The sequence below is a fragment of the Theropithecus gelada genome, chromosome 14, assembly GCF_003255815.1.
Source record: "Theropithecus gelada isolate Dixy chromosome 14, Tgel_1.0, whole genome shotgun sequence".
In the NCBI taxonomy this organism is placed as follows: Eukaryota; Metazoa; Chordata; class Mammalia; order Primates; family Cercopithecidae; genus Theropithecus; species Theropithecus gelada.
In genome coordinates, this window is record NC_037682.1 from 13007270 (window position 1) to 13028566 (window position 21297).

Here is a 21297-nt window from a genome sequence, read left to right on the forward strand (position 1 = left end):
CTGATAGAAAATCAGGAGATAGTTCATTGTAGAACATCTGGAAAGTAAGAGGAGAAAAATGAAAATAAGCATTCTCTGGAAGTCCCCACCCGGAGATATTTGTTACTAAAATCTAGTTTTTTTTCCTGCCCTTTTCCCTGGGTGTGTCTGTGTTTGTGTGTGTATATGTATGTTAAGCATGCATAGATGTATGCTTTATAAAATTGGGGTTGTATCTTACCTGTAGTTTTTATTATTTCTCCTATCTTATTTTATGTTGTAGGTATCACTAACAATTTCTTGCAACGTAAATTTTTTTTTTCCGCTGGGCTTGGTGGCTCACGCCTGTAATCCCAGCACTTTGGGAGGCTGAGGCGGGTGGATTACTTGAGTTCAGGAGTTCAAGACCAGCCTGGCCAACATGGTGAAACCCTGTCTCTACTAAAAACACAAAAACTAGCTGGTGTGGTGGTGCATGCCTGTCATCCCAGCTACTCAGGAGGCTGAGGCAGGAGAATTGCATGAACCCAGAAGGTGGAGGTTGCAGTGAGCCAAGATCGTGCCACTGCACTCTGGCCTGGGTGACAGAGCAAGACTCTGTCTCAAAAAAAAAAAAAAAAAAAAATTGTTTTTAGCAGTTACATATGTGGTTGCTGTAACTGAAATAAGTATTTGTCTGTTGTCCCTTATTTAAGAGGTTTGCAGTGTTTCACCACTATAAATAATGCTGCCATAAAGAGGCTTCTTGTCGGCTTCTCTGATTATTTCCCAGAAGGACGCTGTTGGGTCCGAGGGTCTCACTAAAGGTGTCTTGGAGTTCCTTGCTTGTTGCAGCATCTCCTCCAGATAGGAAAAACAATGGAAGCAATTATCTGCTCCCGAATACCGTTCACCTTGGGGCGCTTTCTGCATGTACTTCTTATTTCTGAGGCAAACGGAATCAAGGAGAAGCCAGAGAACAAAGTCAGAGCACTTGCAGGACGGGGTGGCACTGACTGTAGCCACTCGACATCCCAGTGGAATGGGGTTAGTCAGGGTGGGTTTCTTAGCAGTGTTGAGCATGGTCTTGACCGTCCAGCTGTTGGGAACAGTGGGTAGATGCTGGGTAGAAGGCTAACTAGGGGATAAGGAGAGCGGGGGTGTCCCATGGGCTTGGGGGCCACAGTGGGGAGACTCACTACACAGTGAGTACAGACTGAGTAGACTGAGCTGAGCCCTTAGGTCCTCAGAAGCCGCCGCAGATCTTTGGCAGGGAAGGGATCGCATGCAGCATGATTTGGGGAGATCTGTCTCCCAGCTCCTGTCATCCCTCAGATCAGAACATCTCCCTAGGCTCGCCTTCCTAAAGTACTACTTGGGTTTAGTCACCACAACTTAGTCTTATCTTTTTTTTTTTTGGAGACAGAGTCTCGCTCTGTCGCTAGGCTGGAGTGCAGTGGTGCGATCTCAACTCACCGCACTCTGACTCCCTGGTTTAGCGATTCTTGTGCCTCAGCCTCCCAAGTAGCTGGGATTACAGGCACGCACCACTACGCCCAGCTAATTTTTGTATTTTTGGTAGAGACGGGGTTTCACCATGTTGACCAGGGGAGTCTCGATCTCCTGACCTCGTGATCCGCCCACCTTGGCCTCCCAAAGTGCTGGGATTACAGGCGTGAGCCACCGCGCCTGGCCTTAGTCTCCTCTTAGTTCACATCTTCAGTCCTGTCTCCTGCTGCCTGGAAAGGAACCCAAGCTTCAACCAGTCTGGGCCTCAGGACAGTTTGAAAGGAGCTGCTGCCTGGAAGCACATCAGACCCTTTCTTCACCTGGGCAGTCCCTCCCCCGATACCCCTGGTCCTCTCAGCCAGTCACTCTTCCACGGCATGCCTGCTGGGGCCAGTCTGTCCCTGGTGAGGCATATATCACCCCAGCAGGCACTGTTCTCCCTTGGGTGTTTGTCTTGGCTCCTGTGTTATCAGACTGTGAACATCTGGAGTCAGCACTGTGTCTTACTCACACTTGCGTCCTCAACGGCCCCACTCTGGTCTGCAGCACACAGTTGGTGCTCAGTGAACCTTTAAGAGAATGACTCTGTTGATTATTTAATTGGCCTCCCTGTCTACTGCCCTCTGCCCTTTTGAGGGCCCTTTGGGGCTGCCCTGCAGGCAGGGCCATTGGAAACAGTTGGGTCCGTCTTCTCTCCTCATCTGATCTCCATGGGCTGAAGGGGGCCCCAGTCCCTTGGCCTCTTCCTTCCTGGGGTTTCCTCATAGCCAGTGACCTTCCTGGTGTCTGCTCTTTCTTCCTGGGGTGCAGGTGGGGATTCCACGCTGCCGAGGGCAGGCTTGGTGTGGGCTCAGGGTCCTTGTGGGGTTGATTTGTTCCTGAGTCACAGTCATGTTCAGATAGGGCTGTGGAAGGGTGCTTTCTTTTCTTTTTTTCTTTTTTTTCTTAAGACGGAGTTTCGCTCTTGTCGCCCAGGCTGGAGTGCAATGGTGCAATCTTGGCTCACCGCAATCTCCACCTCCTGGGTTCAAGCGATTCTCCTGCCTCAGCCTCCCAAGTAGCTGGGATTACAGGCATGCGCCACCATGCTTGGCTAATTTTGTATTTTTAGTAGAGACCGGGTTTCTCCATGTTGGTCAGGCTGGTCTTGAACTCCTGACCTCTGGTGATCCGCCTGCCTTAGCCTCCCAAAGTGCTGGGATTACAGGCATGAACCACAGTGCCCGGCCTGCAAGGGTGCTTTCTTCCCAGACACGAATGTGTAAGTTCCCTTGCGAGGACCACTGTGTAAACACGTGCTTTCTCTTCTTTCCAGACATTGACGAATGTGTAAGCTCCTCTTGCGAGGGCCACTGTGTGAACACGGAAGGCGGGTTTGTGTGTGAGTGTGGGCCGGGCATGCAGCTGTCTGCTGACCGCCACAGCTGCCAAGGTGAGCTGCAGAGAAGGAACGGCTGCTCTGGGAGGGGTAATGGGGATGCCACATTGAACACTCAGCCCTGCCATGCCCAGCACAGTGTGCTCTGTGCGCCACTGGATTGAACCTTCACCACGGGCTTCTGAGGGAGATGCTGATATGGTTCCTGTTTGACTGATGTGGAGACTGAGGCTTGCCCAAGGCCAAGTCATTAGTAAGAGGTGGAGTCAGAGTTTGAATCCCAGCACATCTAACAGTTGGTTAACGACTGCTGCTGGCCTGGCGGGATGGCTCACATCTGTAATCCTTGCACTTTGGGAGGCCGAGGCGGGAGGATCACCTGAGGTCAGGAGTTTGAGACCAGCCTGTTGGCCACATGGTGAAACCTCATCTCTACTAAAAATACAAAAATCTGGCTGGGCGCGGTGGCTCAAGCCTGTAATCCCAGCACTTTGGGAGGCCGAGACGGGTGGATCACGAGGTCAGGAGATCGAGACCATCCTGGCGAACACGGTGAAACCCCGTCTCTACTAAAAAATACAAAAAACTAGCCGGGCGAGGTGGCGGGCGCCTGTGGTCCCAGCTACTCGGGAGGCTGAGGCAGGAGAATGGCGTAAGCCCGGGAGGCGGAGCTTGCAGTGAGCCGAGATCGCGCCACTGCACTCCAGCCCAGGCGACAGAGCGAGACTCCGTCTCAAAAAAAAAAAAAAAAAAAAAATACAAAAGTTAGCCAAGTGTGGTGGCGAGCACCTGTAATCCCAGCTACTCGAAAGGCTGAGGCAGGAAAATTGCTTGAACCCAGCAGGTGGAGGTTGCAGTGAGCTGAAATCGCACCACTGCACTCCAGCCTGGATGACAGAGTGAGACTTCGTCTCAGAAAACAAAGCACCTGCTGCTGCTGTTGCAGGATAAAGGGATGGTGATGGAAGAGGGGTCATAAGGAGAGCCAGGGCAGAGTGGGCCGACCAACCTGGGGAAGGAGGCCACCGAGAAGAGGGAGGGCCAGGAGAGACTCAGGCTGTGAGACCAGAGGAGCCGTGGGAGGGGCATACCAGGATGGGGTCATTCACTGACTTCATTCATCAGTTTCACCTGCCCCGGTGCTGGCCCAGGCTCTGGAGCTACCCTGGGGAGTAGGATCCCCCAAGTCTGGTGGGGAGCGGAAGAACAAGGTTAGGATAAGGGATAAGTGTTGGGGAAACCCAGGGAAGAGAAGGAATCCTTCTTCAGTTTGCAGGATAAGAGATCTTACAATTATTACTCATTCTTTTAAAATGCCTTTTATTTACGTGTTATGGAAGGAAAGAATCTCACAAGGCGGATAATTGTGAGCTCCCCCTGAATCTTACATTATTATTTTCTTTGTGTTTGACATTTTCATAAATTATAAGAAAAATTTAAAAAGCCGTGGTGCTAGCCCAGGCCCTCTTTCCCACTGCTGCCCTCTGCTCTCCCTGGAGAATAGCCTGCACGTCTTAGTCTGCTCGGGCGGCCATCATAAAATTCCATAGGCTGGGCCGGGCGCGGTGGCTCATGCCTATAATCCCAGCACTTTGGGAGGCCGAGACGGGCGGATCACGAGGTCAGGAGATCGAGACCATCCTGGCTAACACGGTGAAACCCCGTCTCTACTGAAATACAAAAAAATTAGCCGGGCTTGGTGGTGGGCGCCTGTAGTCCCAGCTACTCGGGAGGCTGAGGCAGGAGAATGGCGTGAACCTGGGAGGCAGAGCTTGCAGTGAGCCGAGATCCCGCCACTGCACTCCAGCCTGGGTGACAGAGCGAGACTCTGTCTCAAAAAAAAAAAAAAAATTCCATAGGCTGGGGGCTTATACCACAGACATTGATTCTCATAGTTCTGGAGGCTGCAAAGTCCAAGATTAAGGCACCGGCTAATTCAGTTTCTGGTGAGGGCTCTTCCTGGCTTTCAGAAGGTAGTCTTCTTGCTGTGTCCTCACTTGGAGAGAGAGCTCTCTGGTATCTCTTCTTTTTCTTCTTTTTTTTTTTTTTTTTTTTTTTTGACATGGAGGAGGACAGAGGACATTCCCTCTGTCGCCCAGGAGTGCAGTGATACAATCTTGGTTCACTGCAACCTCCACCTCCTGGGTTCAAGCGATTCTCCAATCCTCCCAAATAGCTAGGGTTACAGGTGTGTGCCACCATGCCTGGCTAATTTTTGTATTTTTAGTAGAGACGGGGTTTCACCATGTTGGCCAGGCTGGTCTCGAACTCCTGACCTCAAATGATCTGCCTGCCTCAGCCTCCTAAAGTGCTGGAATTACAGGTGTGAGCCACCCAGCTAGGCCTCTCATGTTTCTTCTTACAAGGACACTAATCCCATCAATAGGGCACACCCTAATGACCTCATGTAACCCTAATTATCTTCTTATCTACTTATCTTTGTATCTTCCAAATGCCATTACATTGGCGGTTAGGGCTTCAACACGATTTTTGAGGGGACAGAGTTTAGTCCATAGCACGCAGACATTGGTCTGCTGTGTGCCCTGACTGCCCTTTCCCATGATGTGTACGTACATACACCAGCACTTACAGAGATACGATAGTTGCTAAACTCTCGGGTCCTGGGTCCTGGACTAAGCACTTTACATGCATTTTCTCCTTTCGCCCTCAAAATTACCCAGTGAAGTTGGTATTATTTATCTCCATTTTATTGATAGGAACACTGAGGCTTAAGGAAGTTGTTACTTGCTTAAGATCACATTAGCGCTAAGGTTTTTTTTTCTTTCTTTTTTTTTTTTTTGTAGAGATGGGGTCTTGCTGTGTTGCCCAGGCTAGTCTCAAATTCCTGGCCTTAAGCCATCCTTTCCCCTTTGGCCCCCAAAGGGCTGGGATTCCAGGCATGAGCCACTGCTCCCAGCCAGAGTTGGGATTTGAACCTAGTCATTTCTTTGCTTGTTCCCCCCACCCCCACCCAGTGTTGGTCTTGAAGATCTTTCCACATCAGGGTAAATAGACTTGCCTTGTTCCTTTTAACTGCTGACTCTGCAGTGCAAATATTTCATAGTTTACTAACTCTTCTCTTATTGATGAACATGGAGATTATTTCCAGTTTTTCACAATTTCAAACAGCACTAGGGAACTTTTACAGAGGAGGTTCCACTGAACCTGAGTTTTGAAGTATGACTAGGAGTTTTCCAGCCAGACAAGAGAGAAAGGCATTCCAGGCATACAGAGAACATGGGCAAAAGGGGAGCACCAGAAGAGCATGGTGCATTTGGAAGATGGCAAGAATTTAAGCCAGTGGCCAGGTGCAGTGGCTCACGTCTGTAATCCCAGGCGTGGGATTTGGGAGGCCAAGGCAGGTGGATCACCTGAGGTCAGGAGTTTGAGACCAGCCTGACCAACATGGTGAAACCCCATCTCTACTAAAAATACAAAATTACCCAGGCGTGGTGGCGCGTGCCTGTAATCCCAACTACTTGCGAGGCTGAGGCAGGAGAACTGCTTGAACCCAGGAGATGGAGACTGCAGTGAGCTGAGATTGTGCCATTGTACTCCAGCCTGGGCAAAAAGAGCGACACTCTGTCTCAAACAACAACAACAACAACAACAACAAACAAACAAACAATGAAAGAATTTAAGCCAGAGCGAAGGTCGGGGCAAGGAAGGAGGTGGGCAAGGCAACCAGGACTATGTTCAAAGGCGTCGTGAGCTGTGGGGCGGCATTGGTGTCTTACCCTAAGATGAGGTCTGTGACCCGTGGGAGCAGCGGAGGGGTTTTGAGCAGGGAGGGCCCTGATTAGAAGTGCCCTTTGGTCAGAACATCCTGGAGGCTGTGCAGAGGATGACTTGAAGGAACCTAGGTAGAGACAGAGAGACACACTGGAGGCTGTGGCTATTCTCCAGACTAGAGATGAATGTGGCCGGGCTAAGGGGTAGCAGTGAGGATGAGAGACGTGGGCTGGTCCAGAGAGTATTTAGGACTGGATGTGGGCAGTGCAGAAGAGTGGCAGCTAAGGTGGTGTTCCCCACAGCCCTGTGTGGGATAGGAGATGGAGATGAGAGAGGAAGAGGGGACCACATGTTTCCAAAGTTCTCTTGGGGAAATGAACCCCAGTCTTGTCCCTTTTCCTGCCAGACACTGATGAATGCCTAGGGACTCCCTGTCAGCAGAGATGTAAAAACAGCATTGGCAGCTACAAGTGTTCCTGTCGAACTGGCTTCCACCTTCATGGCAACCGGCACTCCTGTGTAGGTAAGGCGGGGAGGACGCTGTGGTCTGCACACTTAGGCTGCCAATCAGGAAGATGGACAGGGAGCCCAGGGACCCGGGAAGGTTAACAATCAGACCTTCTGGTCCTCTGGAGCCTGAAGGGGCTTGAGCCTTTGCTCAGAGCCTGCCTGTCCCTGGGGTTGGCGTGGCTCTGCATGAAGACCCTGTCTTGGACTTTTCCTGGCCATTTGCCACTTTCATCCTGTTATGTTTCTCTTCCGCTCCTCTCCCAGATACACCCCAAGGATTCCTCTCTGCTCACCCATTTTCTTGGCTGCCTTTGCTCCCCTTGGTAAATAAAGCACGTTATGTCTTGGTTCCTCTGGTTTAGAAGGAGACCCTGTTTTCTCAGCCCATTAGCAGAAATTTCCAGAAAGGGATTGGCATGTTTGGTTTGAGCTTGGCTCATGGGCTGAAGGTGGGGTCCCATGGGCCTGAAAAAAGACCTTGTTCTAGCGGAGTTAGGTATTTGTCCCGAAGCCTACCTTGAGCAGCTCAGTGAGTTTTGAGACTTTTTTCGGAAAGAAAAACGGGAGGGTGGAAGGTTTGGAGATGAGCTTCTCAGCGGGATTTATCCCCACCAGGCAGCAATTAATTACCACTGCATAGTGCTGGGGCTGAGTCTGATACTCGCATTAAATGCCTGCTGGATATGTGAACCTATCAACGAGACTAGCACTAGATTTCAGCCCCGCTCCCAACTGCCTGAGTCACATCTCACACTTTGGGGCAGGGATGGACCCTGTAAGAACGTGGCAGGGAAACTCCCCAAGTCTTCTGAGCTAAGGGATGGGCGGAAGAAGGGCTCGGTACCCCAAACAAAGCAGCTGTCCGCAGCGAGGCTCTCCCGCAGATGTAAACGAGTGTCGGAGGCCATTGGAGAGGCGAGTCTGTCACCATTCCTGCCACAACACCGTGGGCAGCTTCCTATGCACATGCCGACCTGGCTTCAGGCTCCGAGCTGACCGCGTGTCCTGTGAAGGTGAGGTCCCCCTCCCCTCCCTACAGTCGGCGACTGGCCACGCCCCCTCAGAGCGTGTCCCCTCCCCATTCACGCCCTCTGGGCACCCAGCCAGGCCCTCTCAGCGCCTGACCCTGCCCTGCCCCGGCCCCGCCCACCTGGCGCCAGGCCCCCTTATTTCCGTCTGCCCTTGTTTTCAGTTCATCTTGTTTGTTACTTCCAACACTCCCCTTTCTTCCTCGCTTTTTTTTTTTTTCCCACTTCTTTATCCATTCTTCCCTCTTCTTTTCACTGTTTCCCCAGCCCTTCTGTTTTTTCCCAAATGATGAAAGGATAAAACCCAACAAGGAGTCAGAATAACATGGGCTGCAGCGACAACCATTTCCGTGGTTCGCTCTGTCGCACGGCCACAGTGTGCCCATAAACATAGTAGAATGTTGCGCGGACCACGGGGGTAAACAGGGGCTTGTGGTGGAGCTGAGCCCAGGTCTCCCTAAACCTTGCCTCCTGTCTCTGCTGCCCACCCCAACAGACCTCCGTGCTTCTGTTTCAGCTTTCCCGAAAGCTGTGCTGGCCCCATCTGCCATCCTGCAACCCCGGCAACACCCGTCCAAGATGCTCCTGTTGCTTCCTGAGGCCGGCCGGCCTGCCCTGTCCCCAGGACATAGCCCTCCTTCTGGGGCTCCAGGGCCCCCAGCCGGAGTCAGGACCACCCGCCTGCCATCTCCCACCCCACCACTACCCACATCCTCCCCTTCTGCCCCTGTGTGGCTGCTGTCCACCCTGATGGCCACCCCAGTGCCTACTGCCTCACTGCTGGGGAACCTCAGACCCCCCTCACTCCTTCATGGGGAAGTGATGGGGACCCCTTCCTCACCCAGGGGCCCTAAGGCCCCCTGGCTGGCAGCAGGGCCCTCTCCCTGCTGGCACCTGGGAGCCATGCTTGAATCAGGGAGTCGCTGGACAGAGCCTGGGTGTTCCCAGTGCTGGTGCAAGGTGAGTACTAGGGGTCCCTGGAACTTCTTTGGTCTGGAGTCTGGGGCCTTGTGATGGCTGTAACTCCTGGTTGTGCTTCTAGGATGGGAAGGTGACCTGTGAAAAGGTGAGGTGTGAAGCTGCTTGTTCCCACCCAATTCCCTCCAAAGATGGGGGGTGCTGCCCATCATGCACAGGTGAGAGCTGGTGCCAGGGAAGGACATAGCCCTGCCTCTTCCTTTCTCTGCACCCTCCTGCCGCCAAAAGGCTGTTCTTTAACATTAGTGTACATTAGAATCTCCTGGAGGGCTTACCAAGCCACACTTTCCTTGGCACTGTCCCTAGAGCTTCTGATTCAGTAGGTCTGGGATAGGGCCAGAACATGTGCATTTGAACAGGTTCCCAGGTGATACTGATGTGCCTGGTCTAGTGACCACACTTTGAGAACCACCCGTTTATGCTGTAATATCCCTCAAGGGGGACTTTTCATCTTCCGGGCATTGTTTTCAGCTTCATTTGCTCATTCATTTATTCAGTCATTCATTGAGCCTCTTTAAATCCACTGTGCAGTCCCCTTCTCCTGCCCCAGTTCCCCTCCTACAGGGGGAGCAGTCATTGTTTCTAAATTCTGTCCCCTTTTTGACTACCCCCGCCATCTGCTGATGGTTTTTCATTTGCTTCTCATTGCTGGAAGGATAGGGACCCAAATTCTTCACAGATCCTTCACAGAGCTTCTCGAAACTTGCTCTGCACTTGGATCAAGGGGACTCTTATTAAAATGCAGATTCTTGGCTAGGCATGCTGGCTGAAGCCTGTAATCCCAGCACTTTGGGAGGCGGAGGTGGGCGGATCACTTGAGCCCAGGAGTTTGAGACTAGCCCTGTGTCTACAAAAAATACAAAAAATTAGCCAGGTATGGTGGCGTGTACCTGTAGTCCTACCTGCCTGGGAGACTGAGGTGGGAGGATCACCTGAGCCCAGGAGGTTGAGGCTGCAGTGAGCCATGATTGTGCCACTGCACTCTAGCCTGGGCGACAGAGCGAGACCTTAGCTCAAAAAAAAAAACAGGCATGAGCCGCCGTGCCTGGCTTGATTTTCTTAGTTACTGTTGTGGGTTATGTCCCCGATACATGCTGAGTCCTGAGTGCGAAGTATTGGGTACTTTATTGCCCAGGTGTTGGATCCTTCCAAGTTCCCTGCAGGGTACATGGTGGTGTTTTCATTTTGCAGTGAAGACAGCTGGGTACCAGAGAGGTGAACATGTCCAGGGCCAAGCTGGTTAATGGAGCTGGAGGGCCAGGGTTTTCTTCTTCTTTTTCTTTTTTTTAAGATGGAGTCTCACTCTGTTGCCCAGGCTGGAGTGCAGTGGCGCGATCTCGGCTCACTGCAACGTCTGCCTCCTGGGTTCAAGCGATTCTCCTGCTTCAGCCTCCCCAGTAGTGGGATTACAGGCACACACCACCAGGCCTGGCTAATTTTTGTATTTTCAGTAGAGACGGAGTTTCACCATGTTGGCCAGGCTGGTCTCAAACTCCTGACCTTGTGATCTGCCAGCCTAGGCCTCCCAAAGTGCTGGGATTACAGGTGTGAGCCACTGCGCCTGGCCTCAGGTTTTGAACCCAGGCTGCCTTTCCTGCCCTCTGGGAAGAAAATGCTGTGCCCTCCAGACAGTTGTGAGTTTGTGAGACAGGGATGGACCCTCCTGGGGCCACCACAACTGATCCTTGCAGGACCACACAGTCAGAGTACCCTGAATCTGCCACTCCTGGGACACCTAGGGCAGTGAGAGAATGTTCCAGGTACATTAAGCATGGAGAAGCAGCGAGACCTCAAGCTTCCTCTTTGAAGAGGTCTGATGCTTTTACCTCCTATTTGTCCTTCAAAGACTGTTTTCACAGTGGTGTCGTCCGAGCTGAAGGGGATGTGTTTTCACCTCCCAACGAGAACTGCACCGTCTGTGTCTGTCTGGTAAGCGTCACAAGATCCTCAAAGCCTCCTGGGTGTTTTCTTAACCTTTGGGGGTTTTAGAGGAAGGGGAAAAGACCGGATGTTAAAGGTGAGCTTGTTGAGTGGAAGGGAACATTCTCAGGTTGTGGAATTTGGTTAGAAGCTGTAGAATTTAAAAGGGGGAGGGAAGTATAAAGCGGGAAGGTTGGTGGAGTCAGGGAGGCTTCTACTCGGCAGCAGACAGCCAGCAGGCACACAGGGTCGTCTGTTTAGGAAGGGGAGGGGACGAAACTCCCTCGGAAACTTCCCACCAGGGAGGCTGTTTTTCTCTCCAGGCAAAATATTTGCCAGCACAATAAAGGTCTCCACATTTGGGAGAAAGAAGGCTCATTACCAAACCCAGCTTGTTAAAAGTATTTGGCTTTGGGCAAATTCACTCCTGCAAGAATAGTTATTAAGCACCTACTGTGTGCCTGCTCTGCCAGATGCTGTCCCGTGTATTTGATTAGGAGCATCTACTGAGTGCCAGGCCCAGGGTTGGTTCTTCTCATCTCTTTCCTCACTGAGGCTCCCAGCAGCTCTTCGGGCTTAGCTTTACTGCCCCTATTCTGCAGATGAAAAGACAGAGGCTGGGAGGTGGCAGAGTTGGGATTTGAGGTCTCTCTGAGCCCAAAGTCAGGGCTTTGTCCACCAGCCCTCACTGCCACCTTCTGACCATCTTTATTTTTTATTTTAGAGACAGGGTCTTGCTCTATTGCCCAGGCTGGATTACAGTGGTGCAGTCATAGTGCATTGTAGCCTCGAATTCCCGGGCTCAAGCGATCCTCCCATCTCAGTCTCCCAGGTAGCTGAGACCACAGGCACATGCCATTACACCCGGCTAATTTTTTTTTTTTTTTTTAATAGAGACAGGGTCTCACTGTGTTGCCCAGGCTGGTCTCAAATTCCTGGGCTCAAGCGATAGTCACACCTTGGCCTCCCAAAATGCTGGGATTACAGGGATGAGCCACTGCACCTGGTCATGACCATCTTTTTTTTTTTTTGAGACAGAGTTTCACTCTTTTTGCCCAGGCTGGAGTGCAATGGCGCGATCTTGGCTCACCGCAACCTCCGCCTCCTGGGTTCAAGCGATTCTCCTGCCTCAGCCGCCCGAGTAGCTGGGATTACAGGCATGTGCCACCACCCCGGCTAATTTTGTATTTTTAGTAGAGACGGGGTTTCTCCATGTTGGTCAGGCTGGTCTTGAACTCCCGACCTCAGGTGATCCACCTGCCTCGGCCTCCCAAAGTGCTGGGATTACAAGCGAGAACCACCGTGCCCGGCCTATGACCATCTTTAAATGTCTCTTGTTCTGACATCAAAGGTGGAAGCTGCAGTGTGAAATCGGGCATGCAGACAACCACTAGCACCCTTTATCCAACTTCCTATGTGCTACATGAAAGCACAGCAGCCAAGTTCCCTCCCTCCCTCCTTTCTTTCCTTTCCTTTCCTTTCTTTCTTTCATGTTTCTTTCTTCTCTTTCTCTCTCTTCTCTCTTCCCCCCTCCCCTCCCCTCTCTTCTGCTCCTCTCCTCCTGCTCCTCTCCTCTCCTCCCCTCCCCTCCCCTCCCCTCTCTTCTCCTCCCCTCCCCTCCCCTGTCTTCTCCTCCCCTCCCCTCCCCTCCCCCCCCCNCTTCTCCTCCCCTCCCCTCCCCTGTCTTCTCCTCCCCTCCCCTCCCCTCCCCTCTCTTCTCTCCTAATCTCCTCCCGTTCCCCTCTCCTCTCTCCCCCCTCCCCCCTCCTCCTTCCCCTCCCCGTCCCCCTCTCCTCTCTCCTCTCCTCTTTTCTTTTCTTACTTATGGGATCTCATTTTGTTGTCCAGGCTGGGGTGCAGGGGTGCAATCATGGATCACTGTAGCCTTGACTTCCCATGCTAAAGCAATCTTCCCACCTCAACCTCCCGAGTAACTGGGACCACAGGCATGTGCCACCACTCCAGCTAATTTATTTTATTTTATTTTTTGTAGAGATAGGGTCTCCCTATGTTGCCAGGCTGGTCTGAAACTCCTGGGCTCAAGCAGTTCTCTCGTCTTGGCCTCCCAAAGTGCTGGGATTACAGGCGTGAGCCACGGCACGCAGCCCCAAGTGCTTTCATGCATGATCTCATTTCACGTAATCCTTGGAAACCCCGAGAGACACGCAGATTCCAGCCTATTTCTTAGATGGGGAGACCAGGGCTCAGAGATGTGAGGTACTTGGCCCAAAGTGTTGATAGGGGAGAAGCAGATATTGGAACTCAGGTGTGGCTGACTCCAAAACTGGGGGCTCTTTGGTCTCAATGTCAAATTTAAAACACTTACTTTGAAATTTAATTCTTTGACTAGCCAATATGAGCCACCTAATTCAAAACTCAGATGCATGGGAAGATGTGTGGGGGGTCTCCTTCCCTGGAGGAGTCAGCTCTATTCTCTGCTCCCTGGTACCTTCCAGAGCTCCCAGGCACATTTGCATAAGGAAGGGAGCACGCTCTGCCCTCTGGGCTGCCCTGGCCTTTTTCCTGGAATGGTGTGTTACGGCCTGGAGGTGTTCTAACCACACCATATGTATTAGTCCATTTCCACACTGTCGATAAAGACATACCTGAGACTGGGTAATTTATAAAGAAAAGGAGGTTTAATGAACTCACAGCTTCATGTGGCTGGGGAGGCCTCACAATCATGGTGGAAGGTGAAAGGTACTTCTTACATCGCAGAAGGCAAGAGAGAACGGGAGCCAAGTGAAAGGGGAAACCCCTTATCAAACCATCAGATCTCGTGAGACTTACTCACTCCCAGGAGAACAGTATGGGGGAAACCGCCCCGATGCAATTCAATTCAGTGTGAGAATTATGGGAGCTACAATTCATGATGAGATTTGGGTGAGGACACAGCCAAACCATATAAGCCTCATAAACACCGGGAATGTGTCCCTGTGACACACAGCATTTAAAGGTTTCCGGTGGCCTCCTTTAGGCAGCTTTCCTGTTCGAAGGGCCTGCTGTGAGGTGGGGAATGAGCCCTGTTCCACGCTCGTACCCCCAGTGCCATCTCTTGCCTCCTCCTCAGGCTGGAAACGTGTCCTGCATCTCTCCCGAGTGTCCCCCCGGCCCCTGTCAGACCCCCCCACAGTCAGACTGCTGTGCTTGTGTTCCAGGTAAGTGACACTCTTGGGGCATTTTTCTTTTTCTTTTTTTTTTGAGATTTTTTGTAGACCTCGCTATGTTGCCCAGGCTGGTCTTGAGCCTCAGGTGGTCCTCCTGCTTTAGCCTCTCAAAGTGCTGGGATGACAGGCATGAGCCCCCAAGCCCATTTTTGCATTTTGCTTTTTTTTTTTTTTTTTTTTTTTTTTGAGGGGGAGACTTGCTCTCCAGGCTGGAGTGCAGTGGCATGATCTCAGCTTGCTGCAACCTCCGCCTCCCAGGTTCAAGTGATTCTCCTGCCTGAGCCTCCGGAGTAGTGAGTAGCTGGGATTACAGGTGCCCGCCACCACGCCGGGCTAATTTTTGTATTTTTAGTAGAGACAGGGTTTCACGATGTTGGCCAGGCTGGTCTCGAACTCCTGACCTCAGGTGATCGACCTGCCTCGGCCTCCCAAAGTGCTGGGATGACAGGCGTGAGGCCCGGAGCCTGGTTTTACATTTTGCTTCTTCGTGTGTGCAGGGGAGGTTGTCTTTTGAGTATGCGACAGGGTGGGGTGAGTGGAGGAGTCAGGGAGAAGATTGGTTTCTGCTTTACAAACTCAGATCAAGTGAAGCATTTCAAAGTGGCTGTTTTTATTGTGCACTTTTTATGTGTACAGCAGTTTGATGCTAGACTGTACTCACAGCCCAGCTTTCCCCTGCCTTAGGAGGCACCTTCAGCTCAGGCAGGACCGGGTTTCAGTCCACCTTTATCATTGCTCTGTCCCAGGGCAGGGAGGGGTCTCTCCTTAGCCACTAATGAGTTGGTCCTTTGTTAAAAACAAGGTTTTATTTCCTGGGATGGCTTCATCACTGTCATGGATGTTCCCTGCTGACCCTGTGCCCCTTGCTGTGTGGGGCACTTGCCGGAACTCCATCTCATGAAACCCTTATGTCACCACTCTAAGGCAGTACTATTTATTGCCCCATTTTATAGATGGGAAGACTGAGACTCGGAAAGTTCAAGTCACTGCCTAAAGGCACACAACCATTAAGTAATGGAGCAGAACTTGAATTCAGGTCTACCTGATTTCAAAGCTGGTGTTCTTTTTAAGTATTTTTTTCTTTTTTTTTTTTTCTTTTTTTGAGACAGAGTCTCACTCTGTCGCCCAGGCTGGAGCGCAGTGGCCAGATCTCAGCTCACTGCAAGCTCCGCCTCCTGGGTTTACGCCATTCTCCTGCCTCAGCCTCCCGAGTAGCTGGGACTACAGGCGCCCACCACCTTACCCAGCTAGTTTTTTGTATTTTTTAGTAGAGACGGGGTTTCACCATGTTAGCCAGGATGGTCTCGATCTCCTGACCTCGTGATCCGCCCGTCTCGGCCTCCCAAAGTGCTGGGATTACAGGCTTGACCGTGCCTGGCCAGTATTTTTTTCTTAATATTTAAATGTTATTTTTAATTGACTTATTTTTGCATAGTCAATGTAGTCTGGATGAGATAGGAACCCTTATCAGTCCCATTGTACAGATGAGAAAACTGAGGCTTAGAGAGCTTTAAGTGTCTTGCCCAAAGTCATTCCCTGGTAAGTTGTGTAGCTAGGATTTGAGCCCAGGGCATTCTAACAGCAGGTGACCCTGGGCAGTTTCTAAGGCTGTTTTTTCACTGGAGTGGATCTTCGAATCAAAGGCTCTCCCCAGATTCTCATAGCTTCCAGGGGGGGTGGTAGCAACATTTGTCTAACGTGGCACCTTTGTCTTAGGTGTCTGGGACAGTCTCTTTTTCTTTCATTTTTTCTGTTATTCTTTAGTTATTTAGGGCTTCCCCTGCCTTTTTTAGTTAAGGACCTCGTCTTACATGTGATTCATTCTTTGTCAGATTTTTTGTTGTTGTTGAGATGGGGTCTTGCTCTGTCGCCCAGGCTGCAGTAGAGTGATGCAATCACTATAACCTCAACCCCTGGTTTCAAGCCATCCTCCTGCCTCAGCCTCCTGATTAGCAAGGACTACAGGCACACACTGCTGCACTCAGCTAATTTTTAAAAGTTTTTGTAGAGATGGGGTCTCGCAGACTGGCCTCGAACTCCTGGGTGCAAGAGATCCTCCCACCTCGGCCTCCCAGAATGTTGGGATTACAGGCGTGAACTGCCATACCCAGCCCTTGTTTTGTGTCTGGGGTTTGGAGGGGGAGAAGTGCTTTGGGTTCCTGGGCATGGAGCATGCTTGGAGCATGCTGTGGAGTGTCGTGGGTGGGTGTTAAATGCCCCGGGGCTCCCCACCCATTTGTTCCCCCTTTTCTTTAGCTGCCTCTGCCCAAAGACCTTGAGCTGCTCCCTTTCTCCTCTGCAGTGAGATGCTATTTCCACGGCCGGTGGTACGCGGATGGGGCCGTGTTCAGTGGGGGTGGTGACGAGTGTACCACCTGTGTCTGCCAGGTATGGTGGTGGAGCGTCCCGAAGCCTGTGGAATTGATGGGGAGGGGAGCGAGGCACAGCGCTTTACTCAGGTTGACTTGACTAGGAGAACATGAGCTGCCATACAGCAACAGGGAAACTGAGGAAACAAAGGCACTACAGGGATCCCCCAGGCCTTCCCACAGTCTCTTTGAACTTCATCTTTCAGCACTGCTATTTACAGAGCACCTACTGTGTGCTGGGGACACAGCTGAGCACAAGGAAGTCCCAGTCCCCTTGGTCCAGAAGCCCACAGCCTAGGTGGGTTGATGGCCAGGGGCCCAGGACTCCTGATGCCTTTTTGGAAGGCGGGATGTTAAGTAGAGATCTAGAGGGTGGCGGGGACTCATCAGGCAGGGAGCTGAGGTTGCTGTACCCAGCAGAGGGTGGAGGACTGGAGATGGCCATTCTGGCTGGAGCACGGAGAGAGGCAGGCAGGCAGCAAGGCTGCAGGAAGGGGTTGCATCTTGGGTTGTGTTCCCTAGAAGCAGGGCCTGTGCAGGCGACTTACCAAAGGAGCGCTCTCAGGAGAAACCAGCGAGGGAAGCAGGGTGAAGGTGTGGTTTCACACTGATCCCTGGGAAGCTCTGGACAGTGGACCGCGCTGGGAAGCAAGGCTCTTGCACCCCAGGGCCAGTCAGTTATAGAGACTCTCTGTGTTCCCCAGGGAGTGGGGGGCAGTGACCATCCAGGCATCTCTGGAGGATGCAGCTGCCGCCAGCCACTGGCAGCACTTCAGAGACAGGACCTGGGTGGGCACTGACAGCCTCTGCCCTGACTCAGTCCTGAAGGGCTCCACCAGCTGCATTGAGGGCTTTGCACTCAGTCAAGCTGCGTGGAGGGATGCGATCGGATTGTGCTGGAGAAAGTTCTCTGGCGCGGACCAAGAGACGATTGGAGGGGCCAGAGTGGAAGACAGTAGGGAGCCTGGATGGCAGCGGGAGGCTGAGAGATGGTGGACACTGCGCCTATTCCCAGGATGCCCTCCTGGGCTCACACCCAGCCCCCATTGAAGGACTGCGGGTTCTCCCCACCCCACTGTTGTGCTCCCTGGAGATTTCTTTGTCAGTTTCACTTGAGTAGTGGGAGGGTGATGGCAGCCTGCCAGCCTCCTCTAGCTCTCCATGGTCTCCAGGCGGGGCGCTGCCCTCATCATTCTGTGCCTGGGCTCTCTTCCAGAATGGGGAGGTGGAGTGCTCCTTCATGCCCTGCCCTGAGCTGGCCTGCCCCCGAGAAGAGTGGCGGCTGGGCCCTGGGCAGTGCTGCTTCACCTGCCAGGAGCCCACACCCGCGACAGGTGAGCTGGCCCAGGGCTGCCCCGACACAGGGCAGGGCGTGGATGCTGGGGAGAGAGGCTGAGCTCCACCTGTTGAGACTGCTGGTGTGTGTGTTTGTGTGTGTGTGTGTACATGTGTCTTTGCGTGTGTATGAGTGTGAGTCTGTTTTGTGTAGTGTGTCTGAGTGTGTGCCTGTATAAGTTTGTGTGTGTCTGAGTTTGTGAGTGGTTATCTGTGTGTTGGTGTGTTAGTACCTACGTATGGGAGCCTGTGTATGTGTGTCTTTGTATTTATGTATATGAGTGTGTGTCTGTGTTTTGTGTAGTATGTCTATGTGTATCTCTGTGGGTGTGTATGTGTGTGTGTGTCTGTGTTTTTGTGTGTGCCTGTGTGAGCATGCATGTTTGTGTCTCTTGTGTCTGCATATGTGTCTCTTCTGTCTGCATGTGTGTGTGTGCATGTAAGTGTATGAGTGTGTCTGAGTGTAAGTTTGTGTGTCTGAGTAATGTGTGTGTCTGTGAGCATGTATATGTATGTGTGCATTTGTATGAATGTGTGTAAATTTGTGTACATGTGTCTTTGCCCGTGTACAATTGTGTATCTGTGTGTTGTGTAGTATGTCTTAGTGTGTGCCTGTGTGTGTGTTTCTGTGCTTGTGAGTAGTTTTCTGTGTGTGTGTGTCAGTGTGTTAGTGGTATCTGTGTGTGGGAGTCTGTGTACATGTGTCTTTATGTATGAGCATGTGTCTGCTTTGTGTAGTATGAGTGTGTCTCTGTGGTATTTATGTTTGTGTCTGGTTTTGTGTTTTTGTGTGTGCCTGTGTGAGCATGCATGTTTGTGTTTGTTGTGTCTGTATATGTGTATGTGCATGTAAGTGTTTGATTCTATGAGTGTGTCTGTGTGCAAGTTTGTGTCTCTCTGTGTAGTATCTGTGTGTGTGAGTATATGTATGTAAGTGTATTTCTATGAGTGTATGTCTGTGTGAGTTGTATCTGTGTGTGTATGTAAATGTGCATTTGTGTATGCGTGTGTCTCTGTGTTTGTGCATGAATGGTATCTGCGTGCATGTGTAAGTGCATTAGTATGAGTGTATGTGTATCTCTGTGAACTGTATCTGTGTGTGTGTATAAATATGCATTTGTATGAGTGTGTGTGCATGAATGGTATCTGCGTGCATGTGTAAGTGTGCATGAGTGTATGTGTGTCTCCGTGAACTGTATCTGTGTGTGTGTATATATAAATATGCATTTGTATGAGTGTGTGTGTCTGTGCATGAATGGTATCTGTGAGCATGTGTATGTGTACGTAAGTACATTTGTATGCGTGTATGTGTGTCTGTGTTGTATCTGTGTGTGTATGCAAATGTACATTTGTATCAGTATGTGTGTGTCTCTGTGTTTGTGCATGAATGGTATCTGTGTGTGTGTATTTAAGTGTGCATTTGTATGAGTATGTGTGTGTGAGTTGTATCTGTGTGTATATGTAAGTGTGCATTTGTATGAGTGTAAGTTTGTGTGTCGATGTGTGTCAGTGATATCAGTGTTTGTGTGTGTGTGTGCGCATAAGGTGTCTGTCCTTGCTGCTGTTGTAGTCTAGGTCTTGTGCCCACTGTCTTTTCTTTGCCATTGTCCTCATCCAGGCTGCTCTCTCGATGACAATGGGGTTGAGTTTCCAATTGGACAGATCTGGTCGCCTGGTGACCCCTGTGAGTTATGCATCTGCCAGGTGAATGACAACCTGCTCGCCTTCAGCTGCTTTACCCGGCTGCCCCGCCTCACCCAGAGGAGACAAGCGTCCTGGCCCCTCCAGAGGCTGGCCTTAGGCTGGCTGCAGTCTCCCTCCAGCACTGTCAAGTTCCACTTTCACAGAAAGGGTTGGACGCAGTTTATCCTGCCCTCGGTAGATGTGTGAGGACCGTGGTGCTTGGCAGTTGGCCTTAAGAAGTGCGTATGGTTGGCTGGGCGCAGTGGCTCATGCCTGTAATCCCAGCACTTTGGGAGGCTGAGGTGGGTGGATCACAAGTTTAGGAGATCGAGGCCATCCTGGCTAACATGGTGAAACCCCGTCTCTACTAAAAATACAAAAAATTATCCGAGCATGGTGGCGGGTTCCTGTAGTCCCAGCTACTTGGGAGACTGAGGCAGGAGAATCATTTGAACCCAGGAGGAGGAGGTTGCAGTGAGCTGAGATCGTGCCACTGCACCCCAGCTTGGGCAACAAAGCAAGACTCCATCTCAAAAAAAAAAAAGTGTGTATGTCCAAGAGTGGTGGCTCACGCCTGTAATCCCAACACTTAGGGAGGCTGAGGTGGGAAGATTGCTTGAGCCCAGGAATTTGAGACCAGCCTGGACAACATGGAGAGACCCTGTCTCTACAAAAAAAATACAAAAATTAGCTGCGTGTAGTGGCATGCCCCTGTAGTCCCTGCTACTTGGGAGGCTAAGGTGGGAGGATTGCTTCCTCAGCTCCTGAGGCTGACCCAGGAGGTTGAGGCTGCAGTGAACTGTGATCACATTACTGCATTCCAGCCTGGGTGAAAGAGAAAGACCCTGTTTCAAAAAAAAAGAAAAAAAAAAAAAAAGTGTGTGTAACACACTGTGCATGTGCAGGGAGCTGCTGGCATGAGGAGTAAGAATTAGGAATCTTCATAGAAGGTTTTCCCCAGGCATGGATAACTGAGGGAGTGGGGCAGCCTGAGACCTAGTTGTTCAGGCTGTTTCTGTGAAATTGCAATGTTTTCTTCATGACTGCAAATCGTGTGACCTCACCATTTCAGAAATGGGTAAGGAGGTGCATGAGTTTGAGTCAGATGGACAGCAATGCAAACATAGCTATCCAGCCAGAAATACAACTCTTGTAGCTCATTATTGAAGCACTAGTCATTGCGGGTTTTTTTAACATTACGTATAATGGCAAAAACCGCAGTTTTGCACCAATCTAATACATGCTGGCTTTCCTTTCTACTTTAAGAGCTTCGAGTCTTTTAGAGGTTTATTTCTCAAAATGAGGTCTCTTGCACCTGCGTTGGGAGCCCTGGTTAGACGTGCAGGCTTTCGAGGCTCCGCCCACACCTCTGCCCTCAGAAACTGCATTTTAACCTCTAGGTGATTTGTGTGTACTTTCATGTGGGAGAAGCCCAGCCTTCTAGTGCCTTCGATGAGCCGTTGGTTAAAAAGCTGTAAGCTGAACACGTCTCATTGAAATTAGAGTCAGGAGGAAAGTCCATCCTGTGCTATCTTCTCCTTTATGACTGATTTCGGGCACCCATAATCAGTCACCGAGAGAGTGATACAAAAGGTTCAAACTGTCAGATTTTTTTTTTTTTTTTTTTTAAAGAAAAAGAGGCCGGGCGCGGTGGCTCAAGCCTGTAATCCCAGCACTTTGGGAGGCCGAGACGGGCGGATCACGAGGTCAGGAGATCGAGACCATCCTGG

At 51.1% G+C, this 21297-nt stretch overlaps 1 protein-coding gene across 1 annotated transcript in view; it reads left to right on the forward strand.

Annotated features, from left to right (window-relative positions):
* The window catches only part of VWCE (von Willebrand factor C and EGF domains), a 38563-nt gene that overhangs the window by 5370 nt on the left and 11896 nt on the right, over positions 1-21297 (forward strand). The window contains exons 5-14 of the mRNA XM_025357063.1: positions 2783-2899; positions 6984-7100; positions 7972-8100; positions 8633-9075; positions 9158-9251; positions 10940-11022; positions 14084-14171; positions 16483-16568; positions 17766-17883; positions 19503-19588. Of these exons, the coding sequence (XP_025212848.1) occupies positions 2783-2899; positions 6984-7100; positions 7972-8100; positions 8633-9075; positions 9158-9251; positions 10940-11022; positions 14084-14171; positions 16483-16568; positions 17766-17883; positions 19503-19588 (1361 nt within the window). The remainder of the gene's footprint in view (positions 1-2782; positions 2900-6983; positions 7101-7971; positions 8101-8632; positions 9076-9157; positions 9252-10939; positions 11023-14083; positions 14172-16482; positions 16569-17765; positions 17884-19502; positions 19589-21297) is intronic.